This window comes from Garra rufa, chromosome 2 (assembly GCF_049309525.1).
Source record: "Garra rufa chromosome 2, GarRuf1.0, whole genome shotgun sequence".
Lineage (NCBI taxonomy): Eukaryota > Metazoa > Chordata > Actinopteri > Cypriniformes > Cyprinidae > Garra > Garra rufa.
The window spans coordinates 36868748-36892730 of record NC_133362.1 but is presented as its reverse complement, the minus strand read 5'-3'; the positions used below and the strand labels follow the sequence as shown (position 1 = coordinate 36892730).

General features: G+C 36.7%; 1 protein-coding gene across 1 annotated transcript; it reads right to left on the bottom strand.

Moving 5' to 3' along the window:
• Positions 1-4311: 4311 nt before the first annotated feature.
• On the bottom strand, positions 4312-21016 carry hells (helicase, lymphoid specific). The gene is made up of 23 exons (XM_073835174.1): positions 20729-21016; positions 20549-20646; positions 20349-20452; positions 19215-19337; positions 16212-16265; positions 16082-16106; positions 15904-15965; positions 15784-15822; positions 12115-12339; positions 11712-11894; positions 11455-11598; positions 11069-11265; positions 9985-10081; positions 9679-9840; positions 9129-9280; positions 8879-9020; positions 8695-8778; positions 8092-8211; positions 7870-7986; positions 6517-6676; positions 6312-6408; positions 6108-6184; positions 4312-6016 (listed from the first exon to the last, which is right to left on the bottom strand). Exons 1-23 carry the CDS (start codon positions 20734-20736, stop codon positions 5925-5927), a joined length of 2562 nt encoding a protein of 853 aa, XP_073691275.1. The 5' UTR covers positions 20737-21016; the 3' UTR covers positions 4312-5924.
• Positions 21017-23983: the final 2967 nt, after the last annotated feature.

Sequence of the window (23983 nt, the reverse complement as noted above, 5' to 3'; positions counted from 1 at the left end):
TTCGACTATTAATGATGCAATATTTGCTAATAGGCATTCATTCTATTGGCAAGGCTTCAAATTTTACATTTTTACCATTTTTTACTAAATTGTGCCTTTTTTCAAAAATATAAATGCCTCAAAATTAATGTTGTTCTTCACTGACACACCCAAGAATCTAATAAGCAAAGAAAAAAAATTCTGCTCAGCATTTAGTATATGGAAATAGATTTTTTTTTTCATTAAAAACCCACCTGTGGCATTATGCAAACAAACCAGCATTTAAAGGGCTAAAATTCAGAAAATTAATGAAAGTTTGGTATCTATGGATAGAACAGATGCTGCTTAAAAATACTTTTTTTTTTTTTTTTTTTGAATGCACAAAGATTAACTGTTCAGGACAAGCAAGAGACTTATGAACAACTGTCACTAAAAAAACACAAAAAACTGGATCATTCAGGTAACAAAACAGTATTAAAAATCAAGTGTATGTAAACTTTTGAATGGGGTCATTTTTAAAAATTCAACTACTTTTTTTTTCTTGTGGACTGTATGTAAATCTTTAGCATGAACTATATTATTCAGGTCAGTACTAAATAAAAAAATTGTATGATCCCTCTTATTTTGCTAAAACAATCAACATTTTGCTGATTCTGCAAAGTGTATGTAAACTTTTGACCTAAACCGGTCCTAGTGATTGTAAAAAAAAATTCGACATGCGTTGTTACGTGTTAACTATAGGTTATTAAATAAATCTTCCAAATTCCTACCAATGTCAAATATTTTTTGCTTTGTTTACTTTAAAAATCAGATGCCTCCTCAAGTTTCCCACTCTTAGCAAATACCAAAACTGCTGGCCAAGTTTGAATTAAGCCTCACCAGTGTGATAACAGCAGCTTTTGTTCTGGAGACGCTAACGTTACACTCATTCAAGCGGAACTGGTTCGGTTCAAAACCATTTTTATAACGTCTTTTTCCTAGTGCTTAGCGTTGCCAGCATTGGTCCTGTAACCATGGCGACAGACATTTTAAAACGTTTTGAACAATGGGGATTGAGTCGCACAGTAGGCTTCTATTGCAGTCCGTTTGGATGTTGGAGAGTAAGGCAAGTGAGGTAAGAGCTCATTTCATTTCAACATCTAAAGTGCTTATTTGAAGTAAATCTCAAACCTAAATACCTAACAAGTACGACGTGCCGGAATTTCTTACAGTACAAAAGAGCTCAACTCAAATGGACCTGGACATTAAACAGACGAGAAGATCTATGCACAAGTGTGAACTTGATAGCATTGAAGACACGCAGCAAGACTGTGACAGACGAATTCCTGATAAGTTGTGCACCCGTCAGCCAGAAGCCATCAGCAGTGAAATGCAATCAAACGACAAAGAGGTGCTTTGGAGTCGGTGGAAGAAAAGAAAAGAAGTCCCTGCTAAATCACAGCGTGCTGCGGAGGATACGCTTGAAAACAGGTTCCTGAAAGTGCAACGGAGTTTACTACAAAACACAAATGAAAATGTCAGTCAAGATTTTAATGAGCAGGCAAGGGAGTCCCTGCAAAGAATTCTAGCAGGCGCAGATTTGTTGAAAAAGGAAGAGGCTACGATGAGTATCCTAAGGTCAAAATATGATTTCAAGATGGATCATGACTCCAAAGCCTTACATCTGCCTTTTGGGTACTTTGTTAGGTCTAATTCAACAAGATCCGTTGAATGTTCCTCAAACCCATCCACAGTCATTTTGAAGGAAATATCAAAATGCAGAGAAAGAAGCAGAGCTGACAAAAGTTCATCTGTGAAGAGCAAACGTCTTGACTTCTTTGAAGTCGTGAAAGAACAACTGCAGCAGAAGGACTTGGAGAATCAACATCTTGTTCATTTGTTGCTGGTCAAGCAACAAGAACTGAAAGATATGGCAGAGACATCAAAGCAAAAGGAGAAGGAATCCCAACTAATTACTGAAAAGCTAAAGCGTGAAGAACAGAAACGTACAGAAATCACCACCAGGTTTGAGCAAACCTCTGAAGATTTGAAGAAGGAACTCGCTGAAGCCAGGAGTAACAGCAAAATGTCTATGAAGCAGCTGAAAGCACTGATGGAGAAGTACGAGCGCCTCAAAACACGTGCTAACGCGATGAAGGACCAGCTCAATGTGGAGCTCAATGAGAAAAAGAGCTGTCAGAAATCATTCAAGAAGCTTCAGCAGATGTCTCAGGAGCTGCTAACCAAGCAGAAACTTCTGGAGGAGCAAAGAGATGTAGCAGAACGAGATCTTACTTTGTCTAAAGAGACGCTGCAGATGATGGACTCCGAGCGCAAGAACATCTTTAGCATCAATCAAAGACTCGAGGAGGAGGTATCAACCATGAGAAACGAATCTGCAAACCTCAGAGAACATTTACGTAAAGCTCAGGAGAAGAACAAGGAGCTCGTTCAAGCGACTCGCTCCAAACAGTCTGAGAATGAAAAGAACACTAAGGAATTTCAGGAGGCGATTAAGAAACTGAATGCTGAGTTGGAAGTTTGTCGAACTGAAAGAGACAAGGCTCTTCAACAGGTGGAGAGCGTGAAATATGAATCCAAACTTATTCACAACAAGCAGAGAGTGGAGATACTCCAGCTTGAGGAGCATCAAAAAGCCTGTCTGCAACAATCCGACGGTTTGAGAAGAGAATGCGAGGCTTTGATGGAGATGGTCAGTAAGCTTAAGAAAGACAAGCAAGTCCTGAGTGAGAAGATGGAGGGCGTTCATAAAGATAAGATGGCAAGCACGAAGGAGGGAGAGCGCCTCAAAGAGGCCATTCGATTGTTGGAGCGAGAAAGAGAGGTGCTGTTAGCGGAGATGGAGGACTTGCGTAAGGATTATCTAGGCATCAGCGATAGGATCATGCAGAAGATGGGCCACGTGGATGCAGCTGATCCTCCAATGACCATCACTGACATCACGACAAACCATCAAAGAAATGCTCAGAAGTTCTTACCCATCGATGATGGAATGATGGTATGAGACCTGAGACCTAAAATAACAGTTGAAGTCAAAAGTTTATTATAAGTAATTATAGTAATTATTTTTCCAAAATAAGAGGGATCATACAAAATGCATGTTACTTTTTATTTAGTACTGACCTGAATAAGATTTCACATCAAAGATGTTTACATATAGTTCACAAGAGAACATAATAGTTGAAATTATTTGAACCCTTTCCAACAATGACTGTATGATTTTGAGATACAATTTTTCACACTGAGGACAACTCAGGGACTATTACAGAAGGACCAAAAGGAAAAACATTTGGTAAATTTAACTTATTTTGTCTTCTGGGGAACATGTAAGTATGTTCTGAATTGCAGTACTAAATGGAAAAAAAAAAAAAAACTCTTAATACAGTGGTTCTCAATCCTGGTCTTGGGGGACCCCTGCTCTGCTCATTTTGCATGTCTCCCTTATTTAACACACCTGACTGAGATCATTAGCTGATTAGTTCAATTCATGGATCTCTCTCCTCATGAGCTGATGATCTCAATCAGGTGTTAAATAAGGGAAACATGCAAAATGTGCAGAGCAGGGGTAACCCCAGGACCAGGATTGAGAACCACTGTCTTAATACATCGTTTTTTTTCCTTCTGGAGCATTAGTGAGCGTTTTGAACCTTCTGTAATATTGCATACGAGTCCCTCAGTTGTCGTCAGTGTGAAAAGATGGATCTCAAAATCATACAGTCATTGTTGGAAAGGGTTCAAATACACAAAAATGCTGAAAAACCAACGAATTTGTGGGACCTGAAGGATTTTTCTGAAGAACAGCAGGCAGGTTAATTGTTCAGGACAAACAAGGGACTCATGAACAACTATCACTAAACAAAAACAGCTGTGGATAATTCAGGTAACAACAGTATTAATAATCAAGCCCATGTAAACTTTTGAACAGGGTCATTTTTATAAATCCAAATTCAGTACTAAATAAATAACATGCATTTTGTATGAACCCCTTATTTTGCTCAAATTAACATTTTTCAGATTCTGCAAGGTGTATGCAAACTTTTGACTTTGACTGTACATGACTATGACATGCATTTTTGTCTTTTAAAGCCTAATTTATTTAAATTATATTATGGAGTAAAGTTGAGATGAAAAATTTACATGAATTTTAATGTATTAGTATTTGCTTTGCTCTCAAGCTGCACGATCTGGCACTTTCTCGGTCACAAACTTATTTGATTAGTAAACTAGAAATAGTGCAGAATCTCTTTTTTTTTTTTTGTAAATTTCCAGGTTAAATGGGGAAAAATAAATAAATGTACACCACTATTTTACAGTTTGAGAACTGTAAGAGGACAGTTTTTTTTTTTTTTTGAAGATATTGAACATAAATGAATGCAATTAAAAATGCCAGAGACATAAGAAAAAGAGAAATGCACCCTCATTCCCACATTTAAGCACTGGAATACTAGCTTCTGGTAATTCAGCTTTAAAACAACATTGTGAATTACTTGTGTAATATTTAATTGTTTTAATTGTAATTTACAGTAATGACATGGGTAAGAGAAAACATCTTACCAGACCCAAACTTTTGACCGGAAGTGTACATGTCCATTAAAGGATTAATTAAATTTCAGAATAATTCTTACAATTTTCTCAGCCCCATGTCATCTATAGTGTCCATGTCTTTTTTTTAGTCGTAAAGAAATTAAGGTTAAGGAAAACATTCTAGAGTCTAAATTGCAGTTTCAATGCAGCTTCAAAGGGCTCTACATGATCCCAGCCGAGAAAAAAAAAGGGTCTTGTATGGTAAAACGATTGGCCATTTTCTAAAAAAAAACAAAAAACAAAAAAACAAATATTCATCTTGCACTAGCTCTGCATCTACGACTTTGTGCATGACGTAGGCGTAAGTACCAAGCCAGTGTTTTAAAAGTGAATGTGCAAAGAGAGTCAAATGCCCTTTAAAGCCCTTTTAGTTGAATGAGTTTTGCCCTACCCTGCCTTTTTGAACTGAAGTACTCAGACAAAAAAACTAACCATGTGACCTTTCCAATGTGATTATGTAATGCATTAAGTAGCAGACAAACATCGCAGACCTATCGCAAGAGGGACATTTGTGGTTAAAAAGTACAACTTTTTTTTTTTAAATGACCGATAGTTTTGCTAGCTAAGACCCTTATTCCTCAGATGGGATCGTGTAGAGAAACTCCATTCATCCCCATTGAAGCCCACTATATGAAAAAAAAAAAAAAAAAATCCTAAATGTTTTCCTCAAACCTTAATTTCTTTGCAACTGAAGACAGACATGAACATCTTGGATGACATGGGGGTGAGTAAATCACCAGGAAATTTGTTCTTTAAGTAAACTAATTCTTGAAATAAATCTCATTGTTTCTTCCCTGCAGTTATTCAAGACATAAGAAGAAAACTAGAGGAGAACCAGCGAAAGTAAACCATGAATGTAACCGTTCTGCATTAAGTAGCTTGAAATGCAAAAATATATACCCTGTATTTAAATAAACATCACATGCTGTATACAAAATATTTATTATTTTGAAAACATAAAAGAATGTTTGTTCTACAGTATATCTAGGTCAAAGTGCATTTAAGCGGTTTACATGTGCGTTTCCTATTCAGTTAACTACATATGAAATGTACAACAGTATTTACAAAGTAGCCAAAATGTGGGATTCTTGTTCTCTTAGTGGTAATCCCAAAACAAAAGTTGACATGGCATCAAAAAAAAAAAAAAAAAAAAAGACAAGACATGTTTAATAACATGTTAGATCTGCTAAAAACTCATAACCAAGGACGGACTTATTAAAAGCAGCAGTGGTCAACTTAAAAGTCTAAAATAGAAAAGATCTCAATCTCACAGTAGAACCAGCAGGCAGCTTTTAGACCAGTCAATGTTGCTTGATCAGTTTAGTCAGTGGTAGTAACTCAACTTTCAAGTGGCGGTACTCTTAGGACAGACTGATGTCACCATTGTCATCTTTGGTCTCGATAACTTTAAACACCCCATCCTTCTCTTGTTTAACACGCTTCTTGGCTTGATCTGAAAGGGGAGATTAGATTCACATCATTCAAATGTCAAAGCATCTATGAAAATCCCTATGCCGTGTAATTTATTCAGATCTGAAACTTACTCATTAAATCACTACGGTCCAGCAGGATCTGCAGATCTTTGTCACTGATGACCTTTCCCTTAGTGCCTGTCACTGCCCTGTAAAAGCATGAATCACATCAGGACAGTCATTGTGATGCAACTTACTGTACAACAGAATTTAGCAACACTTGGGACTGTATTAAAACTCTTGTGACAGTCAGATAAACAGTATGAGTATCTGTACCCATCATAGTCTCTGGACTTCAGCAGTTCCACAAGCTCATTTACATCCACACAGCTCTTGGTCTGTTTGAGCTCTGCTTTAGAACCTTTAAACTTATCTGAAATGACAAATATAACGGGAAAAAATGTCAATAAAGAGTCACTGCAAAAAACAAAATGTAAAAGATGCAAAAGTTGGTAATGCAGCATTTTCTGCAACTACATACTTTTGTGAATGACCATCTTCTCTAGCTTTCTCTTGGCAGAGGCTCTCTCCAGGATCTTCTCATCAATGGTGTTGGCCGTAATGAGGCGGTAAACCATCACAGGCTTTGTTTGGCCGATACGGTGACACCGATCCTGTGCCTGCAAATCTGCCTGAGGATTCTGAAGATGAAATTCAGAAAAGATGCTGATTAGGGCTGTCGATTATTCTGACGATTAATAGAGTAATCGGATAATTATAAAACAACTTTTTGTAGTAATAAAACTAGACCCAAGACCCTTTAAATTGATTTAAAATACATATATAATAGCAATAATAATTAGTTCAAATGAAGAATCAAAAGCAAGCAATCGTGATTTTATGGAACAAAACTTAAAATACATGTACTATACAATAAAGCTAATGCATATCAACTGCCTGCAGCCTGACAATCATTTTTATACTTTACTGCGTGATCTAATCCATGTTTAATATATGGTTAAATGCGTTCCCAGATAAATGTTATAATAAACCCAAACTCACAGCAATATGAGTTTGAGATGCTCCACACAAGTAAATGACAACAGTTTGTGTAGCAGCATTTACTGTGAACAGACGCTTTGAGACATACCTAATCTACATGCATGTAATTTAATACATATGACCCTGGACCACAAAACAGTCTGAAGTAGCATCGGTATATTTGTAGCAATAGTTAATTTTGGCCCAAAGTGTATTTTTGGCCATTTCATTTACACCAAAATTCATTAGCATATTAAGTAAAGATCATGTTCCATAACGATTTTTTATTTTATTTCTTACCATAAATATCAAAACCTAGTAATATACATTGCTAAGAACTTAATATTGGACACCTTTAAAGGTGATTGTCCAAATATTGACCCTTGAAATTTTTGCACCCTCAGAATCCAGGTTTTTAAAAAAAAGTTGCATCTCGGCCAAATATTGTCAAACATCAGTTGAAAGCTTATTTATTCAGATGATGTAAAAATTATGACTGGTTTGTGGTCCATGGTCACATATGCGCTTTATTTAATACCTTTCTGGGCCTTGAACATGTCAGTTGTGTTGCTGTCTATGGAGGGTCAGAAAGCTCTTTGATTTCAATCAACAAATATCTTAACATGTGTTCCGATGATAGAAGGTCTTAGGGGTTTGGAACGACATGAGGGTGAGTAATTAATGACAGGATTTTCATTTTTGGGTCAACTAGCTTAATGAAACAAATGATTTAAATAAAATGACGGAACAAATTCTTAAATTCATGGTCAAATAAAATATTTTTATGTCTGCTTGTCATGTGTGGGGCTCCATATAAATCAAATATAAACAGGTTGCACAACTATATTCATACCCAGTCACTGTCAAATATGATCACAGTGTCAGCAGCTGTAAGGTTGATCCCAAGACCACCAGCTCGAGTGCTCAGAAGAAAGAGGAACACCTCCGGATCAGAAGAGAACTTTTTCATCTGCATGAAAAAAAAAAAAAAAAAAAAAGAAGATGAATTGTCAATTGAAAACAACTCACTAAATGTAATGTGATCGTTGGTTTTAACCAAGAAACTACTGCTCACATTCTCATCTCTGTCGGCGTAGCTCATTGACCCATCCAATCGGCTGTACTCATAGCCACGGAGATAGCAATAATCCATCAGAATATCTAATATAGAGGTCATCTGGCTGAAAATCAGCACCTGGTTAACAAAAAAATAGATTAAAATTGCTTGATGTGGCTATTAGCAAAACAAACTCAACTTCATTTTAGTCAGAAAGATGTATTAAATTTTCAGAATCCTGATAGTAGTATCCATTTGTCCAAAATTACATTAAGCAGCAATGTTTATTGAGCAGCAAATTATCATATTAGAAAGATTTCTGAAGTATCGTGTGAGACTGAAGACTTAAGTAATGATGCTGAAAGTTTAGTCTTGCCATCACAGAAAAATCACAACATGACTTTTGTATTTTAGATTAAAAAAAAAACATGAGAATAAGACACTTCTGTCAAAAACAAATCTTATCAGCATATGGTTCATCAGTAAATATGACTACGTACAGAAATTGTATACAGGCAATTAAATGTGCGCAAAATGGTCTTATAACCACAGTGGAGTTTGACACTCACTGATAGAGCTGTTAATCATTAAAATGTATGCATGAGAGATGATGAACTTTACCTTGTGCCCTCTTTTTTTCAGTTCAGGAAGCATTCGGTCCAGGATAAGAAACTTTCCTGATGCTGCCACTAGCTGCTCGTCAATCTGTACCAATGAGAGGATTATTGCACTTGTTCTGTTGCCAATACCTTTATACCAGATGAAATAATTTCATTTCCAACTCATGCAAAGTTGTGTAAAGTACCTTAAATTCTCCACTGGAGTCCAGAGGATACTCTATCAAGTAAGCATGGTTGCAGCACCTCTTCAGCAGCATCAGTATGTTTTGCAGTTTCAAGTTGACTTGAGCATCAACTGGCATGGAAACATCCACCACTGGGCTGGAGCTAAGGAGAAAAGTAACCATGTCATGTCAAAAAGCTCATTTAAAAAAAAAAAGAAAAAAAAAAAAAAAAAGTTTAAAAGCAGAGGTTAAAGTGACAAGAGAGACAGACCTTGTCTGAGACTCCATCTCTTTCTGAACCTTCTCTAGGTATTTCTCAAGTTCTTTTGCAGAGTCAGTGTTTGACTCAAAATAGTCCACCACCTTCCTGGTCCTGCGCTTTGGTCGGCCACTGGATGTTAGAGGCACAGGTGCTGATTCACCCTTAAGGAAAAGTGTCATAAATGTTATTAATAATGATTAATTACCAACCACACCACTCCTGCTATAACTTTCATTTAATATACTGTTCACACCAAGCCAAATATTAAGCGTGATAAACATTTTGATTTGAACAAACCGAATAAACCTGTTCTTTTGGTGTCAATGCATCTTGTATTTGGTATTGTTTGATCAACACCAGAGCGGATACAAAAATCTGAATGGTTGTAAATATTAAATACTGTTTAAAAGTTACGCTTGAGAGGCAGAGTAACTGGTGTTTTTCTTTCCCATAACTGCTACAAACTGTCATAAAGTGCATTTCCAATGTTTTTCACACAGAATTTTTTAGACAATATTTGTGTTGGTGAAAACAGGTCTTAATACTGCATAAAACTCACTTTCTCCTGACCCAGCAGCTTCGCTATAGTTTTGTTAACAATGGCCATGTAAAAGGCCTCCTGTTTGTTGGTTAGAGGAGCGTACACTACGATTTCTTTCTTAGGTGGAACCTCCAGTGTGACGTCTGACTTCAGTCTTCTCAGAAGGAAGGGGGTGAGGATCTAAAAACATTAGAATGTCATTAAAAACAAAAGCGAAGTACAGAACAATTGTGAATGCTTATAAGCGTATATCTAGCCAAAGACCATTTAAATGTACAATTTGGATAAGGTCTACAAAACATTGTCGTCATGTGGTGAAGATACCTGATGAAGCATGTGAAGAATATTCTGCTCGCGCTCATTAGCCACAATGTTTTCTGCATCTGAAGTGATGGTGCTAATGTCAAACCATGACTCAAAACTGAGAAAAAAAAAAAAACATCAACTTCTGATTTTGAGTCAAAAGAAACTTTTATTCTTAAAGGATTAGTTCATTTCCAGAGTAAAAAAAAAATCCTGATAATTTACGCATCCCTATGCCATCCAGGATGTTCATGTCTTTCCTCAGTTGAAAAGAAGTTAAGGTTTTTAAGGAATACATGGTAGGATTTTTCCCCATATAGTGGACTCCAATGGTAGCCAATGGGTTGAAGGCCCAAATTGCAGATTCAATGCAGCTTCAAAGTGCTCTACACGATCCCAGTTGAGGAATAAGGGTCTTCTCTGGCAAAATGATTGGTCATTTTCTAAACAAAATTTAAATTTATATACTTCTTATATAACCTCAAATGCTCAACTTGCACTACCTCTGCATCCACGACTTCACGCATTACATAATTACATGTGACATAGGCAGAAGTACCGACCCAGTGTTTACAAAGCGAACGTGCAAAGAAAGTCAAACACCTTTTGCAAAAAAAAAAAAAAAAAAAAAAAGGATGTCTGGCAATTTTTGAAGTTTGAGAAAATTAGGTGAATTTGAGCCGTAACCTACCTTTTTGAACCAAAGTAAACGGACAAAGAACTAACCATCGCAGATGTAAGACGAGCATTTGTGGTTAAAAAAATAAATTAAAATTAAAATTTTACAAAATGACCAATCGTTCCACTAGAGAAGACCCTTATCCCTTGGCTGGGATCGTGTACAGCCCTTTGAAGCTGCACTGAAACTGCAATTTGGACCTTCAACCCATTGATCCTCAATGAAGTCAACTATATGGAGAAAAATCCTGGCATGTTTTCCTCAAAAACCTTCACCACTTTTCGACCGAAGAAAGAAAGACATTAACATCTTGGATGACATGAGGATGGGTAAACCTCAGGAAATGTTTTTTCTTGAAGTGAACTAAACTTTTATTCTTCAAGAGAAAATCAGTAGCATGAACTCCCTTTGCATGTGACATCTTACCTCTTCAGGTCATCAAACACATCTGGAAGGAGGAAGTTGAGAAGAGACCACAACTCAGACAGGTTATTCTGCAGAGGGGTTCCTGTCAGCAGCAGTTTGTTGTCAGTCATCAGCATCTTCAGTTCTTGCACCAGACGACAGTTCAAGTTTTTAATCCTGTGGCCCTCATCCACAATCATGTAGTTCCAGTGGAAACGCTGAGGAGACAAACATGAAAACCCTTCATTCATGCACTTCTGTGCTTAACTTTGATAAATGATTGATCAAACAGCAACTTTTACTAATGGAATGTGCACTTTAAGACCAGGGACTAATTTCCCCTGGTCAGACTAATTTCTCTATACCTATAACTTCAAAGTAACAAATGCAATGACAGATCTGTTTACCTGTAGAAGCTTCCTGTCTCTCATGGCTATTTCAAAGGATGTAACAACAACAGGACACATTTTGAGAGGACCCTGCGGCTGACGGATCTTCTTCACCAGGTCCATCCTCTCTTTTTGTGGACCATGATACAGCAAGACAGACACCTTAAACATAGGGAGAAAGCACAAAGGAGTCAGTTAATTAAGACAAATGTAAACGATTGGAGAGGTTTCTGTTAAAGCATTAATTTCAATAGAGATGAACTACTATTTCACACCTCTGGGGTGAAGCGCTTGAATTCTGAGATCCAGTTTGGAAGAGTGGACAAAGGAGCCACGACTATAAAGGGCCCAAGGACCTTCTTCTCAACCATCATCGCAATATGGGCGATGCACTGTATGGTTTTGCCAAGACCCATCTCATCAGCCAGGATACCATTGATACCATTCTCCCACAGCATCTGTAAAGCAGACAGACTGGTTTATTAGCCATCACACAACATCTTTGTTTTGCAACTCACAAGTATAAGAGTATAAGGTTGATGGGTGTTTGCTAATCCCTTTTTAATCAGTTTAGAGCAACAATATTAAAATATTAAGATCCAGCTCTAAATCTAGACACCAGAGAATAATTATACTGCCCTCTGCTGGTCATGTACTCATTCAGGTCTGCTCACTCACCCTGAGCCACTCGATTCCTTCCACCTGGTACCACCTCATCACACCCCCAGTGAAAAGTGCGGGCTGCTGTGCAGGCACAGGTTGGCCATTCACGGTTCTCTCTGGATCCACCATCTGCTTGCTATTTTCCCGCAAAGCCTCAGACAGCCGGCCTTTAATATCCGAGTTGGTGTCGCTTATCTTCTCTATATCCTCAGCTTCCAGTTTCACTGATGAATGAGCCTCCTTCAGAAGAGATTGAAACAGAAAAAGGAGTACAATGTCAGCAATGTTCAATAATTACATTATTAAAAGGTCCTATGAAATACTTTGAAACAGCGTTATTACATGTGTTGACATATTTTCAACTATAACAGGAAGACAGGGCAGGACAGAGCAACCATACCCTCTTTTTAAAATGACCAATAACATATCATTCATTTCAGAGCTTGGACCAGAGCTGCAGAACTCGGTAAAGCCGCATTTGACAGCGGATGATAGCCACAACCTCATCTTATAGTGCTATAAGATACAGCACTCTGTGTAGAATTCAAATGGATCCGATACATTTTGCGGTCTGGACCAGAACAGACTGTATGCAATGAAACCAGACTTCTTTCTCCCCAATGGAAAGCATACTTACACTAGGGGTGGGAAAAAAAATCGATATTGCAATATATTGTTGTGCTCTGTCGCAATAAATAATCGATACACTAACGGCCAATATCGATATTTTATTACAACACAAAATGATTAATTTACCCGTCGTCAGTGTCACTGTCACTACCCAATATATACCCAAAGAGTATAGAAGTATATAAAGGTACTTCTATACTCTTTGATCTACCATTCTCTTTGCGGGGGGCGCTGTTCGAGTAAATAGGGGTAAAGTGGCGGAAGCAGCGGCTCTGTTGTTATCTAACAACAGAGAAGAAGCGCAGAAAAAAAAGAGAAGTGAGAAGAATGGCGGAAAATAACGAAAAACAAATCAAAGACGCACCCGCTAGTTGAGCATGCTGATCAGTTACGCCTGTTTCACACATACTCCGTCTGCAGTGCGTATGCGTTGAGTATTTTTTTCCGCACCCATGTTAACGGATTAGAGCGTTCACACTGCACGCGGTTGCTGTCCGGCAGTACGTCCCAGAAGCGGTGTGCAAGTGCATTCAAGTGCATTGAATAATACGTTGTTTATAATACGTTGAGTTTAAACGTGAATATATCTAGTATTGTATTAGTGTACTGTGATAAAAGAGTATCACAATGCTGAAAAAGCACGTTTGTATTTGAAATCAAAATAACGGATAAATGGTGTGTTTGTGGTAAACAGCCGCGGATCAGGAACGGACTGCAAACGTGTCCTGTGTGAAAGCAAAACGAGTCCGTGCTGCTTCTGCATCGCATACGTAACGCACACGGACTGCATACGGATGTGTGAAACAGGCGTTAGTGTTCCTCAAGAAGAATATGCCTTGATGAGACCACTGTCCAGGTTAACATAAAGCACTTTACAGTAACTTACTACTGACGTTTCAGTATCATGGTTTACACATGTTAGTTAATGTTCATGTTTTTTAATGTTCAGGCACTTTTATCTGTCTAGCTGTACAGTGTTTACATTTAAGACAAGGGGCAGTGAGTTATGCAAATGCATATTTCTTTGCACAGTGTTGGAAATGTTGGCATTAATAAATGCATAAGATTTCCTTATTATGGGTATTTTTTTCTTTTTCAGTCACATATATCGTGATATATCGTTGATGAAATTTCTTCCAATATATTGAATATCGTAGATATCGTGATATTATCATTATCGTGGGCCACATATCGCCACAGAATTGAATCGTGAGTTACCTGTATCGTCCCACCCCTAACTTACAGTCTGAATCGAACCCTATCCTCTATATAGTGCACTACATGCCATCCACTGTACAGAACATACTAATTCTGTGAACAAGTGAGTGAATTTAGCTGCAACTTCAGTGTCCATTTATAGTGTAGGGGGTGGGACAATTCAGATTCTAGACAGCATTTGATTGGACACAAAGTTTGACGAGAAGCTAAAGAGCAGGGGATGTCATCAAAATCGTCAATCCATGTGTGACCCTGGACCACAAAACCAGTCTTAAAGGAACACTCCACTTTTTTTGGAAATAGGCTCATTCTCCAACTCCCCCCCCCCCCCCCCCGAGTTAATAAGTTGGGTTTTACTGTTTTGAAATTCATTCAGCCGTTCTCCTGTTCTGGCGATATCATTTTTAGCATAGCTTAGCAGAGATCATTGAATCCTATTAGACCAGTAGCATCACGTTCAAAAATGACCAACGAGTTTCCATATTTGTCCTATTTAAAACTTGACTCTTCGGTAGTTATATCGTGTACTAAGACCGGTGGAAATGCAAAGCTTCAATTTTCTAGGCCGATAAGATTAGGAACTACACTCCCATTCCAGCGTAATAGTCAAGGAAGTTTGCTGCCGTAATATGGCTGAAGCAGGCGGAGTAATACCACGCAGCACATGTGCAAATGCTAACCTAGCTGGGAACTCATTTCTGATAATACTCCGCCTGCTTCGGCCATATTACGGCAGTAAACTTCCTTGACTATTACGCCAGAAAGGGAGTGTAGTTCCTAATCTTATCAGCCTAGAAACTCGTAGCTTTGCATTTCCACCGGTCTTAGTACACGATATAACTACAGAAGAGTCAAGTTTTAAATACAACAAATATGGAAACTCGTTGGTCATTTTTGAACGCGATGCTATTGCTCTAATAGGATTCAATGATCTATGCTAAGCTATGCTAAAAGTGATATCGCCAGAACAGGAGAACGGCTGAATGGATTTCAAAACGGTAAAAATCAACTTATTAACTCTGGGGGAGTTGGAGAATGAGGCTATTTCCAAAAAAAGTGGAGTGTTCCTTTAAGTCGCTGGGGTTTATTTGTAGCAATAGCCAAAAATACATTGCATGGGTCAAAATTTTTGATTTTTCCTTTTATGCCAAAAATCATTAAGAAATTATGTAAAGATCATGTTCCATGAAGATTTTTTGTAAAATTCCTACTGTAAACATATCAAAATGTAATTTTTGATTTGTAATATGCATTGTTAAGAACCTAATTTGGACAACTTTAAAGGTGATTTTCTCAGTCTTTATTTTTTTGCATCCTCAGATTTCTGATTTCAAATAGATGCATCTCAGCCAAATATTGTCCTATCCTAACAAACCATACATCAATAGAAAGCTTATTTATTGAGCTTTCATATGATGTATAAATCTCAGTTTTGTCAAATTTAACCTTATGACTGGTTTTGTCGTCCAGGGTCACATAATGGCACAGACTATGTTTTGAATGCTTATATCTTCTAAATGCATGTTTTCTCATTGTTTTGGAGCACATTTAGCCTACAGATAACCTTAAGGCTAACATATTTAAGCTAAAAGCCAAAAAAAAAAAAAAAAAAAAAAAACGTAAATTGATTAAATGGGGAATTTGAATCTTATAACATTAACCTGTAAATTAAGCAAAAGGCTGTTAACTAGTCCAACTGTAGGTTGTATGTGGCTGCCGAGAAATGTAGCAACTTGGCATTAATACAGAATTTGAGCTCACAGGTGCGTTTTATCAGCATTTTCAATACAGATTTCACAATGTCTGAACGTTCAATAATTGAAGCATGAACTTTACCTCTTCCAGTTTTGGTTTTTTGGCTTTTGACAGAATTTCCTTAAAGAGAGAAAAATCCAGATCAGTAATGTAAGGGACATTAATGGTGTCATTGAAAAACAAACCAAGTTGAAGGCTTACCTCTTTGGTCATAACATCTGCAATTTTATAATCCTCTTCCCTTTCACGCTTCTTTCTTGCAACTTCATAAATAAAGCAGAGTAATTGGTTGCACATTAGACATCTTACTTTCTTTATATTTCAACATTACAGGATCATTATTAACACTTTGTATTGAAATGCAAAGTTTGAATCCTACCTTTTACAGTCTTTTTATCATTTCCCTGTGAAAAAAAAAAAATACATGAAATTTGACAATTATAACTCGTTTATCCAACTTTTTCTACATGGAGAAAAAAAAAAAAGTGAAAGCATGAACTCAAACTTACCTTTTGGTTCTGATTAGCAGCTTTCTTCTCCAGTCTCTCTTTTTTAATTTTTTCCTGTGTTAAAAAAAAAAAAAAAAAAAAAAAAGAATTAATGGAATTAATGACTTCACATGCAAAAAGATGCCAAGAACACAACTCCATTATATCCCCTGAAATTACAGCACCCCCCACCCCCCCTTGAAGGTCAAGTTAATTTTATTTTATATCTAGTGCCAGATCACAACAGAAGTAATTTAAGGTTACCTTTCCTATAGAACGGGTCTATACCTTGATCTTTTTTTAAACAAACTAAATAACCTTATATTTATCTTATTTACTCAACGGCATGTCATTTCTGCCTCTACATGGTCACGCCTTTACAATTTCTCCTTCGCGGAAACACGGACGTGACCGCGGAGTCCATTCATAAAAACTTAATTTACTATAGCACGGAATTCACCAATTTTTGGAGTTGGTCTGTCACTTAATTCGAATTGCGATATTTACTAGTGTCTGTGAATACTGAAACGCAAAAGACTATTTAAATATGAATGTTCTGCATGTTCTGTTTGCCTCTGTATGTATGAATGGCAGAGAGGCGGTTGTGTTTACTACACACATACTGACGCTCCTGGTAATTTTCAGCCTTTGCATCTCAAATGAACAGACAGCTACTGTGAGTGTCACTTCATGTGAATTTTACCATGTCACTTGAGAAAACTAGCATCACATCATACTGTACACACAGAAACTTCACGGCAACCCGTCAAAATAAATGTCCGGTTTAACATGTCATATATTAGTCTTGTAATACTTCTGTACAATATAACTAAGGCGTATATTCCTCTTTCTGGCAAATTTAAATAAAACAATTAAATGATAAAAAAAAAGTATTACAACAAGATTAACCACTTAAATTGTAGAAAAAAAAAATACAATTATTAAAACTTAAAGGAACCGCATGTAAGAAATGTATGTCAGTTAATCATAAAATGGCCCTGAAATGTCACTAGACAATAAGAAATCATGTTCATTTCAAATACTTATATCACTGACAACAGTGGTCCGGCCAGGATATTGTCATTTAAAAGTGACAGTTGCAGCCCTCAACTGATGTTATTGTTGTCATTTTGTGTTTTGGTCTGAGGCTCCACCCTCCAGCTATCTACCAATCACGAAGTCAGTAGAGTTTCGTGATCCGGGTTGCCAGCTCTGTTACAGCTGCAGCTATACAAACGTGTCAGATAAAACATGTATAACGTTACGAAACCTAAAGACCTCGTTATGAATCCGAAATACGTTGTGACAAAGTCCGACATAAAACAAGGATTTGTATAGGAGATGCCTTTGAAAGATGGAGACGGCTGAAAACGGAGAAGAATTTGAAGACAGACGCCAACGTTGCTGATTTTCTCCTGGACAGGTTAGATTCATCTATGTTTGGCTAACTTTGCTTCCGTACACAGTGGATTTTCCACAGTCGGCCGTGCTAAATGCGTTCATAAAAAGCTTTATATCGCACCACTAGCAGGGTATGAAAACAATCCATGTTCCGACTGAAATGTGGTATTACAGTACATCTTTACGAAATATTTGGCTAATCGCCATCTGTAAATTTTTGCGATACATAATTACTTTGCAAAACATCTCTTGTGAAGCATAAACATAATTAACAAATAACTGTGTAGGACTCGTCACTTGCCATTGGAAGCTCCTTGTAGCAGCCTACTCCTGCAGCTTAGCTGGCAACCTCGAGTCAGGGAGGATGGGGAGGGGATACACCGTTCTACAGTATTTTGAAAGTGATTGCAGTACCAGTTTTGGCCACAATCCTACATACGGTTCCTTATAACTGAATATTCACACAATTTTTCCTCCATGTATTAATTTTAACAGTAAACCTCCCAAAAAAATAAGTGTTTAACTTCAATTTGATTAAAAATAAATAAATGTTTAATGCCTTCACTTGACTATCAGAAAAAAATAAAATAAATAAATAATTGTAGGGCCCTATTGTTCCAAATGTGTTTATTACACAGAAAATTGCCTAAAGTACTGAAAAAAGTACCGTTTGTTACTGTCATCTCCCGCCCAAAGCTGTAAACCTAGGGGAAACACTGCAGCTGATACTGAGAGCATGCTGCAACTCTCTCTGACTAAGAACTAAAAAAAAAATAAGAACTTGAATTTTTACAGACTTTGATTTACCTTAAAGGGATAGTTCACCCAAAAATTACAATTATCACATTACTCACCCTCATGTCGTTCCAAACCTGTAAGACCTTCGTTCATCTTCAGAACACAAATTAAGATTTTTTTTTTATTAAATCTGAGAGCTTTCTAACCAAATATAACTACACAATTTATTTTCTGTGTCAGTCTCCACCATGTGTGAAACTGTTCAAAGTCGTTATGGTTGTTTTCTTTGTACACAAAAGGTATTCTCATAGATTCATAACATCATGGTTGAACCACTGATTCTACTTTATCGATGTCCTTACTACTTTTCTGGACCTTGAACGTTTTATTTGCGTCGCCGTCTATGTAGGGTCAGAAAGCTCTTGGATTTCATCTAAAACATCTGTATTTGTGTTTCGAAGATGAACGGTTTAATGGGTTTGGAACGACGTGAGGGTAAGTAATGACAATTTTCATTTTTGGGTGAACTATCCGTTAATTTTTTTTATTTCCATTTTACATTGATGTGCAAGACATCTAATTCTTTAGCCTCTACAGGTAAATAACTACAAAATAATAGTGTTTAAAAAAAAAAAGGCCAGTTTTAAATCTACCCTCATTTTTACAGCCTTTAACAAAAAAACTGTACACTATGTAACATCACAATAGGGGCAGGTGGCGGCGTTTGATTGGCTTCTTCACAGTTCTCTGCTCACAAACATCTGCTTCCGTGCCACTTCACCAGCTTAGAATTCATATCAAATAAAAACACTCAAGATTTATATGCGGAAATGGTAAACCTCCCAGGGTGACAGCTCTTTCCTGTGTTTCGAGCACAATACTCACATCTTGCTGCTGCTGTTCCATCTTTGTGAGCAGAAACTTTGAGTAAATGTTGCTTTTCTCCAGAAGGTGCTGAAGTCTTTTGAATCGCATTTCTTGAGAATCTTTCTCCCACGACTGTCTGGCCTGTTAAAACAGCATGCAGTAATAATATTAACATTTCAGTATTAGTATTCAATATTCATTTTAGTATAAACATCATTAACTCAGATTTAAGTATAAAGTATATTTAACTTATAAAAATATGGAGACTTCTGCAAAACAGAACAAGGAGACTCAATGGTCCCACACTTTAGCAAAAAAAAAAAAAAAAACAAACAAACACACTACCAGTCAAAAGTTTTTGAATGGTAAGATTAGTAATGTTTTTTTAAAAAAAAGTCTCTTCTACTCACCAAGCCTGCATTTATTTGATCCAAAGTACATCAAAAACAGTACAATTTTGAAATATTTTTACCATTTAAAATGACTTTTAAAATATTTTAAAATGTAATTTTTTCCATTTTTGCATTATTACTCCAGTCACATCTTTCAGAAGTCATTCTAATATTCAGATGCCCCAAAAAAGTATTATTATTTATAATTTTTTCAGGTTTCTTTAAGGAATAAAGTTCAGAAGAACAGCAATCTTAAATTTAACATTATAAATGTCTTTATCCAAAAGCTTTTGAATGGTATAATGTAACAAAACCTTTTTCTTTCAGACAAATGCCGATCTTTGGATCTTTCTATTCATCAAAGATCCTTGGGGGGAAAAAAAGAAAGAATAAAAAGTACTCAACGGTTTTAACTATTAATAATAAAAAAAAAAAGTTTCTTGTTTTCTGAAGGATCATGTGACACTGAAGACTGGAGTAATGATGCTGAAAATGTAGTGTTGATCACAGGAATACATTTGATTTTAAAATATATTCGCATAGAAAGCAGTTATTTGAAATAATAACAATATATGCATTTTTAGATCAAATAAATGCAGGCTTGGTGAACAGAAAAGACTTTAAAAACATTTTAAAAAATCTTACTGTTCGAAAACTTATGTTATCACTCACTAAGGATACAATATCACTTCACAGGGTTTGCATGCATAAAGAAACTAAAGTTTTGCTGTATGGTTTTCCGTGTGTCAAAGCAGTTTACCTCTTCCATCATTTCTCTTTCCTTCTTCTCTCCCTCCTCTACTAAATGCTTCTCCTCGTCTTCCATCTCTTTTGTAATGAAAAGCTCTTCATGCTGGCTTTTATCTGTAGTATGCAAGAGATTACTGAAATTAATCTGAAGGCTGCATTGACTTGCATAGGCAGGTTTGCCATGATGTAATGTGAACACTGCCAACTTACCAATAGTGGTCTCCTCCATAGCAGTACCTTCAGGCTCTTCAGACTCGTTGGGTTTGGGGCAGTGAGGAGAAACACTGCGTGTCTCTTCTTTGACAATGCTGCAACATGTGACCAATGAAGTCAATAAAACCATATGGCTCTGCCAACACCTCATACACAATGAACACTAAATACACTTACCCACTCATTTTTGGTGCTTTCTGAGAAGAAATAAACGCTATTGTTCACGTCTTATGAAATGTCTGCAGGGCAGTTTAGTATACAGAGCAAATGTGTCTAACTAATGACCAGATTAGCTAACACACACAACAAAGGCTTACACAACAAAGCACGCAAGCGTTTTGTAACTGCAGAACAGAAAGCAAATAGCATAAATGCACCCGAATGTAAAGTATTTCTTCCCAAAAATATAAAACTACACAACCACTCTCGTAAAAGCTGAGGTCCAGTCACGCATGCAGCAGATACACCAACCTCGCGCCTGTAAAGTAAAACTTTGCTGTAGAGCGCTAGGCGTTTCGCGCCACTCTGGACGAAACCATTGGAGGGGTGCACATTTAACGTTGCTTGTTTAATAATGATTCGCTTTATTGCAATAATGTATAAAATAATTGAGTCAGAGTATAGAAATAGAATTATTTGAAGACGTCTAAAGGCTCTCTCTCGCAAACAACTTTCTAAACCAGTTGAAAAGCTTGAGACGTGTTACCATCCACCCCTTATACTACGGTGCGTATTGAAACAGCCTAGTTGATATTTCCCGCGAAAGTACAGTTCATTCAGTGCAACAGTGGGGTGTGTTGAGGATCAGAGGATTGTTTGATCTACCCGCCACACACACACACACACACACACACACACACACACACACACACACACACACACACACACACACACACCGAGTAACGTTAATTATGTAGAGCTGCTTTAGTTTTAACACCCTAATTAGCACAATAATAATTAGGTAACTTGCATTTTTGAAACAGAGTGGCGATACTGTTGTAACCAAATGTGAAAATCTTCGAAAATATTCACAAACCTTATTTTACTCATAAATTGAAATCCGTTATTCGAAAACCCAGTAAGAAGCCTCATGTCAGTCCTAACTGAACGCCAAAAAAAAAAAAAAAAAACTGAAACCTGTGTGGTACATACAGTATACAGTATATGGGCCATTCTACAGAATTGGTTCAAAGTCAGAGTTGGAAACGTCTTGGAAAAAATGTGTGTTTTTCCACAATTTGTGTAATACCAAAGGTACACATTTCTAGCAACTGTGCCGTTTCTATATGTTTACAACTGTTCAGAACTGTGCTAGCTACTTAGCATCTTTGAGCTAGGTTCAGAAGTACTTAAATTGTCACTACTGAAACATTGGTGAAGTTTCGATATTGACATTTTTTATCCCATAAAACTCACTACTGTAACAGTCAAAACTGAAACATGTCATCATTTCAGTAATGACAAAAGGACAAAATAAATCCTGTATTTTGGAGAAGTTAACAAAATTTTAGTACTCTTATGCAATTTTTAAAATTATTTTTAGTATGTTTTAGTAGTGTTTTAGCATGTGGGCTAAAATTCTGTAATGTGATGTGGTCGCTACCAAAACATTACTGTCACTACCGAAAATGTGCAGTCACGACCAGAACATGGGATGTTTTGTCAAAAATAAAGTATACTGAATTACCAACTAAGACGTTATGACAGTGTTTGGTTCAGTGTACAGTGCCCTCCACTAATATTGGCACCCTTGGTAAATATGAGCAAAGGTGGATGTGAAAATAAATCTGCATAATTTGATCTTTTATTAAAAAAATCACAAAATTCTAACCTGTCATTGAAGTAAAACAATAGAACCTAGGGTTGAAATCTCATTATGAAATAAATGTTTTTCTCTAGTTCACGTCGGCCACTATTATTGGCACCCAATTATTGCAACATCCTTTCCCCAAGATAACAGTTCTGAGTTTTCTCCAACAATGTCTAATGAGTTTGGAGAACACCTGACAAGAGATCAGAGGCCATTCCTTTAAAGTTTAAACAGAATCTCTCTATACCCAGCTTCATGTTGGTGCTTCTTCTCTTCAGTTTCTATACACAGTTCAGGTCGGAACTGGGACAGCCATGGTGGAAGTTTCACTCAGTGACACAATTTTGTGTTGATTTTGATGTTTGTTTTGGATCATCGTCCTGCCGGAAGATGCAACCATGGCCCATTATAAGATTTCTTACAGAGGCAGTCAGGTTTTGATTTTTTATCTGCTGGTATTTGATAGAATCCATGAAGCCATGTATCTACACTGCAAAAAAATGCTTTTCTAGCTTAGATTTTTTGTCTTGTTTCCAGCCAAAATATCTAAAAATTCTTAAATCATGAAGGATTTTCTAGACAAGTAAAAATTATTTTCTTGTTTTCAGAAAAAACAAGACAAAATTAAGTGAGTTTTTGCTTAGGACAAGCAAAATAATCTGCCAATGGGGTAAGCAAAAAAAAATCTTATTTCAAACAGAAAACAAGATTATTTTGCTTACCCCATTGGCAGATTATTTTGCTTGTTCATACCCCTGGCAAATTCCGACTTAAAGTCACTTTTATTCAACCAGCAAGTTTTTTTTTGGACCGGAAATGCCACAGGCTTCTCCCAAAAGATAATAAGACGATGTACAAGTGGCATCATTGTGGAAAAAATATTTCTCAGCTTTTATTTACATTTGAACAAATATTTCTCAACTTTTATTTACATTTGAACAAAAAGTGGCATGTCCAAAATTATTCATACCCTTTTCAAACTGTCACAGTCTGTGGGAAAATCCAAAGTTCTATACCATTCCAAATAGTCCAAGCTGTTCTAAAGCATCCTAATAGACGTTATGCGCAACATTCTTCCGGGTTCTATAAAACAGCCTTAACTACTTCCGGCCGTCCGCTGGTACAGCGAAGATAGGGACGTTCTAAAACGCTTAACGTAAAAAACGCTTAACGTACGTAAAAAAACGACCAGGAAACTTCAAATTTCTGTCAAACCTTACTTTTAACAAACACTAACTACTGTGAAAAGAACGAGCCCTTATTCCACAGGTAAAGTGAATAATATCACGTTAAGCGTTTTCTCCCCCATAGAAGGCCATTATAAGGAAACAGCTTAACGTGGTTTAACGTACCTCAACAGCGACCAGGGAAGACCAAACTTCTGTCAAATTTTACTTATAATAAATAATTGCTGCTGTCAAAAGAACGAGCTCTTATTCAGCATATAAAGTAATCGATCCCCTAGTCCATTACAAAAAAAGCTTAACGTATCTTAACAACGACTGGGGAAAACCAAATTTATGTCAAATGTTACATATAATAAACACTTGCTGCTGTCAAAAGAATGAGATCTCATTCAGCATATAAAGTGAATAATATCACGTTAAGCGTTATTTCACATA